Consider the following 9,042-nt stretch of genomic DNA (forward strand, 5'->3'; position numbering starts at 1 on the left):
TTAGTAACATGCAATAATGGGATGAGGTTGCATACAGAGGGAGAGAAAGTAGAGGAGAGAGGAGCTCAGTGCATCATGGGGAATCCCCCGGCAGTCTAGGCCTATAGCAGCATAACTAAGGGATGGTTCAGGACTCACCTGAGCCAGCCCTAACTATAAGCTTTATCAAAGAGGAAAGTCTTAAGCCTACTCTTAAATGTGGAGATGGTGCCTCCTGAACCCAAACTGGAACCTGGTTCCACAGGAGAGGAGCTTGATAGCTGAACGCTCTGGCTCCTAGTCTACTTTTGGAGACTCTAGGAACCACAAGTAACCCTGCATTCTGGGAGCGCAGTGCTCTGGTGGGGTAGTAAGGTACTATGAGCTCTTTAAGATAAGATGGTGCCTGACCATTAAGAGCTTTGTAGGTAAGAAGAATGATTTTAAATTCTATTCAGGATTTTACTGGAAGCCAATGCAGAGAAGCTAAAACAGGAGAAATATGATCTCTTTTCCTGGTTCCTGTCAGAACACGTGCTGCAGCATTCTGCATCAGCTGAAGAGTCTTAACGGACTTTTTCGAGCAGCCTGATAATAAGGAATTGCAGTAATCCAGCCTGGAAGTAACAAATGCATGGACTAGTTTTTCTGCATCATTTTTAAACAGGATGTTCCTGATTTTCGCAATATTACGTAAGTGAAAAAAGGCGGTCCTTGAAATTTGCTTAATGTGAGACTTTAAAGATTAAATTACATCCAGGTTTTAACATCCTGAAGGCACATTTGAAAATTGTGATTTTTGTGGATTCACTTAGGCTAACATATTCTCCATCACCCAGCCAGGTTTCAGTAAGACAAAATAAATCAATATCATAATTTGATATTAGTTCATTTACTAGTACACCTTTAGAAGAGAGAGATCTGATGTTTAAGAGTCCACATTTAACTCTCCTATTAGTTTGCACTATTGCTCTTGTGGTTTTAATTTTTATGAGGTTTTTATGTACAGCTCCTCTTCTGTTTACCTTTGATTAAATAATTTCGATGGTCGGGGGGCAGACACCGTCACTATAGGATTTTCACTAAGTAACTCCTGGAATGGAGGAGCAGAGAAGAGTGTTAGACTGCGACTCTGCGTAGGGTTTTGGGTGGGTAACTGCTGAATTAGAAGGGCAGAGAAGAGTGTTAGACTGCGACTCTGCGTAGGGTTTTGGGTGGGTAACTGCTGAATTAGAAGGGCAGAGAAGAGTGTTAGACTGCGACTCTGCGTAGGGTTTTGGGTGGGTAACTGCTGAATTAGAAGGGCAGAGAAGAGTGTTAGACTGCGACTCTGCCTCCTGGTCTCACTCTGGGTTGTCAGAGGTGAGACCAGGAGGCATTACATGCGTCGCTGCATCCGGTGTGGGATTATCCCGGACAAGCTCCAGCTACAAGACGGCGCCTTCGACCGTCTAAAGTTTGGAGTATTTCAGACAGACACTCAACAACGTGCTGCTCCGTGAGCTCTGTGAACTGGAAACAGCTTCACTGCAGCTGCTGTCCACGAATAGTGAAGCAGCACGAACACGTGAAACGGAAGTATCCCGCAGCACTTTGTCTAGACGGCAGCACCGCAAATCCTGTTTACTTTCTGTCGCCACACAAGCACGGCACATTATCAGCACGAGGACACGTAGTGTTTCTTCATTGCACTTCATGTTAAAAGTAATTTCTGCCCCGCTGCTGTCATGGTAACGTAACGTTACACCGCAAACTATCAGCTGCTTCATATTTTCTGTTTATTTAACGGCCACGTATGAGCGAGAAAACAGCTGAATCAGAATTCTGTGACAGTCTGTACAGTCTGAGTCCTTTCAGGTGTTCACTGATGCAGAAATACATTTTATTATCATTCTGCATTACTCAATATTGAAATGAATCCATGGCAGAAACATTTAAAGTTTTAAGTAAAGTAGCCTAATTAATGTCTGTTATTGTCACAACATCAGTGACGTGGAAATTTGATTCATTTTAAGATTTGCTGTTATTGTCATTATTCTAATGTGCTTCATCAGGGTGACTGAATAAAATATAGATTATTGATTAGGCATGTTTTTGATATTTATTTTGGATAAATTGGTATGTTAATAGAGTAACAGGCAACTTTTCTTTCTTTAGAATAAACAAAAATATACGTTAGATTAAATCGACTTGAAAAATAATCGATATGTACAGCCCTAACACCACCAGTGTTGGGGTAGTTACTCAAAAAAAAGTAATATCACACATTACTAGTTACTTTTTTTTAAAGTAATGCCTTCCTTTACTAGATTACTCACTGCTGAAAGTAACTATTTACACTATTAGTTACATTACTTTTGGATAACTGCGGAACATTACCTGCTATGCACAATAACTGCCAAACAAGTTACACCTCAGATCAACACAAATCCTTATTATAATGAGAGCATACACATGATCTCTCTTTTTTTAAGTAATGAATTTCATTACAATACAACATAACTTTAGTTTGTTTTATAGTTTGTCCCTCCAACCAGTGCAAATATTAATTTGTTGTTAATTTATTTATTTATTTTAAATAAATAACACACTGGCCCTCATCACAATATCAGATGATGAGACTTCAAAGAAAAAACTTCTGTAATGTACTCTGATTTGTGCAGTTAACAGGCCAAACCCACACAACAAACTTACTGTAGCTCACTTGCCGAACTATGGCTTTAAAGTAGATTTTCCCCTCTTACTGGACATGCTTATCAAAGAAGTGGTTATACCTGATAAGCAGGAGTCTCAAATCGTTTGTCAGACAACCTGTTCCTCATCGGAGTCAGCACAAGACTGCCTAGACTAAAGAGCCTCGCCACAGGCGCACTAGAGGGTATCGCTGTCCTTTCACCAAACTAATACAATACTTCCACCTCTCGAAAGACGTCTTTAGCAGCTCTGCAATTTCTGCGTCCTCATGAACTGGCGCTTAAGTCAAAAGTGAGGTCGGAAAAGTGTTACGCAAACACGCACGAAAAGGGACGTTTGATTTATTTCTCTCTCCTCCAGTTATGCGGATAGTTGAAGAACCAGTACGCAAGTAACGCAACAATTTTTGTATTAGTAACTATAATGTGATTACTGAAGTGAAACAGTAATGCTTTACATTACTGTGTTAGACAAAAGTAATCGGATTACAGTAACGCATTACTTTGTAATGCGTTACTGTAATCCGATTACTTTTGTATGCTTAAGACTTACTCCCTACTGTATTCGTTTCCATTTGCCCTCCTCGTTGTTCCAGTATCCACACTCACTAGAAAGCAATTTGAACAAATGCGGGGAGCCGGCTATTCTCAGAAGCAGCTCGAGGTTATTTCTCTGCTGCTGCTGCTGCTGCCATCCCTGCTTTAGACTGATAAGGTGATCTACAGATCATGAGTAGTAGTGTTGTAGTACTCGAGACCGGTCTTAAGACCACTTTTTGATGGTCTTGGTCTCGTCTCGGATTAGACTGCCTTTGTACTCGGTCATTGAGGACTCTGGATATTATTTCAAGACCAGTCCAGACCATAACTTTGGGAATATCAATAAATTGCTTTTGCATTGTCTGATTTGTTAACATCCTGACTTTGACTGGATGTAAAACATATCGCTTCAAATGCAACCAATAACCCTAATTAACGACTGTCACCCCTCCCTGCGACACTTACGTTGATTTCAGCTCTTAGTGTTTGTATGTGGGTGTTTTAATGGGAATGTGGATCTTTCAGATCAATTTGAGAAGTACCTATGATCTCGTTCCACATTTTATTGCTTGCCATGCAATGCAGGGAACTGGTCTTGGTCTCACCGTCCCTCAGTCTTTGTCTCGACTGCTCTCAGCCCCTAAAAGTCTTGGTCTTGACTTGGTCTCGGTTTGGGTGGTCTTGACTACAACACTAATTAGTAGTGCATGTTTTAACAGTAAAAAAAAAAATACTATAAAAACATACCTGAGGATCTGCTTGAATTAAGGAAAACAAATCCAGACCTATAGGTAAGAAATAGAAAATAGATTATTAACAGTAGCACATAGTGGTAGTGATAGTGCTTACAGCCATCTTATCCAACTGACTCACTCTGCATGTCTGTGGGGATGGTGGCCAGTGTGGATGGGTGGAAGGGGACTGCATAGTCAGCAAGCGTAGCAGTCAGATATGATGGGTCCAGGGCCTGGGCGTTTGGCATGCGCACAGATGGCTGGTAGGTCAACACTCTGAGAGGAAGACAGCCAACTCTCAACATGCTTAATGTCCAAATATTAGCTGCTGCACCATAATAAAAACCTTTTACTGTAACAGATCTCATCCTTTCTGAACACAGCAAACATTTATCACTGAAAACAATTCTGGTGTCCAGTGCTCCTGACTGTGACTGACACAAAGATGAGATTAACAACTGATGGTGAGTTTTTTGTTGGTACATGCAGGTCTGTCTATGGTTCTAGAAAACAACAGAGGCTTGCTCACCCCTTCGCATGCATCTCCTCGTTCTTGGAAATGTAAACGCAGCGTTTCTTCAGTGGAGGGTCTGTGTCGTCTTCATCAGACGAGGAAGAAGAGCTTTCCAGAGTCAGATCAATCACATCAGCCTTCTTTGTGGAGCTGGGCTCAGTGGAATGGGGGACCACTGAAGACTGGCGCAAAGGAGCTAAGGCTAAAACAAACAAAAAAAAGGCACAGTAATTTAAATGACCATCATAACTAAAACAGGAGGAAATGGTGTTGGGACTATTTTCAACAGTGGATGAATCCACTTTGGAATAGCAGGACAGTGTATGTGGGACTGAGTCAGATATAACTGTGTTCATGGTAATAAGTATTTAAATCCAGCATTCTGTACATCCATGTTGAGGCGTTATTTAATGGTCATTTTACAACACGAGGCTGTATATTGAAATTAGTCTCACACACAATCACCACATTCACTCTGATGGAGTTGGTGGGATTGGGCGAATTTAAACTCTCAGCCTGGGGGAAGAAGCTGTCGGTGGGCAGCAGATATTTCTGTATGTCTTACCAGACGGGGACAGAAGAATAATATATATATGGCTTGATACTCACACAATACTTCATGATGATGTACTTACTCTCAATTTTTGGAATTGAGTGAGAGGGGACCTTGACAGCCTCTTTCTTTGGTCTCATGGGACACCAGGTTCCATCCTCCTGGAACTTGATTTCATCCACATCTGAGCAGTCATTCAGGATCTCCAAGAATAAACTGAACAAAGAATAAAATACTTAAGACACCAATATACATTAATTGTACTCCAACTGGTCACGCAAGCAGAGTGACTTCGTTGGTGGGTTTCTCAGCTTCTGATCCATGAACCCGTTTTCATGACCACGAGCCATTAAAGACTTGAAGTTCTCATGTTAATTTTACAAGAGTCTGTAACTGGAGACCTCCACTGTGGAGTCGCTTCCAGTGCAGGCTCTCAGGTTGGTTCCACTGTCAGGACAGGAAATACATGCAAAAAATACAAAATAAAGTTGTGCGATTTGACAGGAAGAACATTCAAAAATTATAAAATTAAATAAAGTAGACACTTATAGGGGATGGGATTTTGTCGTTGATTTGTGTTTAATTAGTCAACAATATAAGTGAAAACTAGCAGGCTAATTCCTTAAATAGGCCGATAGCGTATAGGTTGGGAGAAAAAAAATTTATTCTAAGATGAGTCACGATGCGTACGTGGAACATTCTGACTCAATTAAGAAATGTCAAAACAAAAAACAATTATTTAAATGTTAATTGATAACGTAACGTTCACAGAACTCAAAAAGGCGGAACTCGTGCCTGGACTGTCTTTGGCGTGTACATAACAGAGTGTTCCCCCTGTATTCAGGACATCACCACTGCGGAATGAATAACCACCCTACCTAAATGTCACACAATCATTAATATCAATGCACAAGTAATGATTTTAACTCACACACACTGTACAAGCATGGTGACACCTAAGGCCTGGCGAGCTCTCTGTGCAGGGGTGGAAATTAACTTTTTGGCTCACCTGCCAATGGGACTGGTAGGTGAAAAAGAAAATCCCCCGGCCAAACATTTTTTTATGTCACGTAAACATTTGTTTCAGTACTTTTAACGGAGATAATAAGGTATTCTGTCGAATACAAACTTAAAGACGACACCAGATTGAAATTTGAAGCAAAATAAATTGCTATAAAATGTACTTAAGACATAACAGTAAATTGTTTTATAAACTTACAAGATGCTTATTAATCATTCAACTTAAATCTCCTCATTAATTTATTTTATGCTCTGCTTTAGCCCCCCCCACTATATTCATTAAACTTTCATATGAAGTTTATTGCTACTATAGACCTAATATTAATTTTCATTTATTAAATCTTTGTGCAAGAAAAACAGTATACGTTGGACTGTAATTTATTAATGCTAAGTACTAACAAAAACATCACAACCATTCATGCACAAAAAATTACTGTAGGTTGTAGTTTTTAACTCTCACATTGTAAATCATTTTCCTGGTTTGCATGAATCTCTTTTACGGGCAAATGCAGGTGAAATACTCTGTTTAGCAACGCATCATCTGTCCTGAACCCGTCTCGCTGCTTCTTCTTCTTGTTTTATTTGCAGATGCTGTGAGCTGTTCTACATGCTGCCACTGGCTTTAACGGAGGGGAACGTAGCAAACAGCGGGTATAAATAAACAGGAGATTTATGGGGGGATACCGGGAGAGAACGGTAAAATACGGGAGAAGCCCGGGGGAAGTGGGAGGGTTGACTGGTATGCACGTTATAATGGTAACTAGCTAGCTAAATGCTAAAAAACACTCCAGGTACTCCAAGCACAACTTGATGGCTCCCGACCCCGACTTCAATCCCCTAACGCCCACCCCCTTACATATGTACGCCAATCAGACACAAGTAACCTGAAATGAACATAAACAACAACCAATGAACGCCCCTAATCCGTGTGTTACATGATTTTAGATCCCTTGGTACAGTGGGGACAAATTTAAGTGCGACACACGACAAAGGTACCATCCAAAAGCTATTATATGGCGATATCGTACGCCAATGTGGCGGGTAGCCTTCCAACATTTGGCCGCCAAACGCAAAATCTACCCGCATTTAATTTCCACCCCGGTCTCTGTGTATCCTTAGTGTGAGGCCGAGCGAATTAGTGAGTGAGTGAGAGGCTGAACACGACTAGCAGGAAGTTTGTCTGGTGGTAAACGTGCAGTGTAGGTCACAGTGTGTCCGTTAATAAAAGTTTCCCCAACTGCTGGAAAAGAGAAAGCGGCTAACGCTAGCTAACATCTCCCCTGTACAGCACGTTTTTTGGCTGCTATGTAACGTTAGCTTAATGAGTAATATTAATTAGCTCAGCTGTATGTCATTACTAACTTACCTACTTGTCAAGGGTTGAGAACATCAGGTACAAGCTTAGACTGAACTGACTAAACTTACCCATTAATTAATGAGTCCATGGCGGCCCGCCACAGTCTAATTTGCTCCGTCATAGTTTCAAAATGAACCGAAAATACTTTTACACATCTCATAACATTACAGACCTCTAACGTTGTGTTTTGCGGGCGCTGCTTTACGTTGCTGTAAACTCACATGCTCACACACTTTGGCAGCCGACTGGAGACAACCACTTTTCTTTTGAGGCAACTACGATAACGTTAACGGCCTGTTTCTGTCACTTGTTTGTGAGAAGGCGATTAGGCTACCCGCACCTATATTTGGAGTGCACACGTATTAAAGCCTTTATGGTAAAGCCACTGAAACAGGCGAGTACGAGCTGACTGGGAGGTTAGCGACTTTATCCTGTCAGTTTGTCTCTTTACAAAGACAAGTATGTATGAGAGTCCTACTTGGAGAGAGGCTGTGAAGTCTTCATGTTACGCCATACCAGAACCACATACAACATTATCAAACTGGGTCGGACTTGATGAGTTTAGCGTGAGGATACACGTGACAACGCCCGGTTTTCAAAATAAGGTGGAAGTTAGATTAATTGGATTATATTCAAAGGAAGTATAAAACTTGTTAGGGAAATTCCTTAATCTAATTTGTATTCTTTGATTTAGGGTTGCTGGAAAACCATTAAATAAGTTTGTTGACTTTTGTTGCTGTTTTGTCACCATTTATAGCTATACAACATGGTTTAGGGATACAAGCTAGTCCTTTTAAGCTAATTAGGAGAAGTTTCTTTTGGATTTTAATGCGTAAATTTAATGTGCAATTATCCACAGATCCTGTAAAGAAAAAACAATGCATCAAGATGCATCGATAATTTTATAAATCGCATCGCAGCCCTCTGAATCGTAATCGAATTGTGAGGTGCCCAGAGATTCCCACTCCTAAAAGCATATAGATTTGGGCCTATTCTGTCTGCTGAGCACTTAACGTGCTAGTGTAGCAACAAAGCCAACTGTATATCGCTACAGTAATTCAACTGGTAACAGTATCTTTTTTTTTACAGGCACTATTGATTTATTCTGCATCTTCCAAGACGGCGCTGTGTATAGCTGCCTCGGTGTTAGGTGCGCTTTGTCTTATTTGTGTTTTAATTCAATTTTCGGCTGTGATTCCCGGAGCTCTTTCACCAGAGAAGAGTTTATGAACATCAGGGGAACAACTCCAGCGGATTTAGTTCCCACATTTCTCGCCTCATCAGTGGAATTATTAGACATTTTTGTGATGGACTCTTTGGCTGTTGTTCGGGCTGTGAAGCGCCGCAGGAGAGGAAAAAGACGGTAACCCTAACCCTCACCAAATTCTTTACAAAGAATGTTTAATGAAGCCAAACACACAGTAGCTTCCGTTATCCACAGTAAAAAAGCTAATCCCACCATACTACTTCAGGAGCTAACGCTAGCCACCGTTGACGTAACTTTAACGTTAGCCTAACGTGACCTATGTAGAACAAATAACCTAACGTACACACGTGTCACATTCTGTAATGCGTGTGATTTAGATGTACAATAGTAACAGCCGTAGCTATTCTGACGGCGAACATACGCCGAGACCCACGCATTCAGACTT

General features: G+C 40.9%; 2 protein-coding genes across 4 annotated transcripts in view; one reads left to right on the forward strand and one right to left on the reverse strand.

Moving 5' to 3' along the window:
* LOC123959767 (E3 SUMO-protein ligase PIAS2-like) overlaps window positions 1-5,229 on the reverse strand; it is a gene marked incomplete at its 5' end in the record, with an annotated part of 32,832 nt that extends 27,603 nt beyond the window's left edge. The window contains 4 exon segments of the mRNA XM_046034034.1: window positions 3,960-3,997; window positions 4,086-4,222; window positions 4,476-4,662; window positions 5,096-5,229. Of these exon segments, the coding sequence (XP_045889990.1) occupies window positions 3,960-3,997; window positions 4,086-4,222; window positions 4,476-4,662; window positions 5,096-5,229 (496 nt within the window).
* apba1a (amyloid beta (A4) precursor protein-binding, family A, member 1a) overlaps window positions 1-9,042 on the forward strand; it is a 99,415-nt gene that overhangs the window by 27,691 nt on the left and 62,682 nt on the right. The gene's annotated exons all lie outside the window — the stretch shown is intronic.

Source organism: Micropterus dolomieu, linkage group LG21, assembly GCF_021292245.1.
Source record: "Micropterus dolomieu isolate WLL.071019.BEF.003 ecotype Adirondacks linkage group LG21, ASM2129224v1, whole genome shotgun sequence".
Lineage (NCBI taxonomy): Eukaryota > Metazoa > Chordata > Actinopteri > Centrarchiformes > Centrarchidae > Micropterus > Micropterus dolomieu.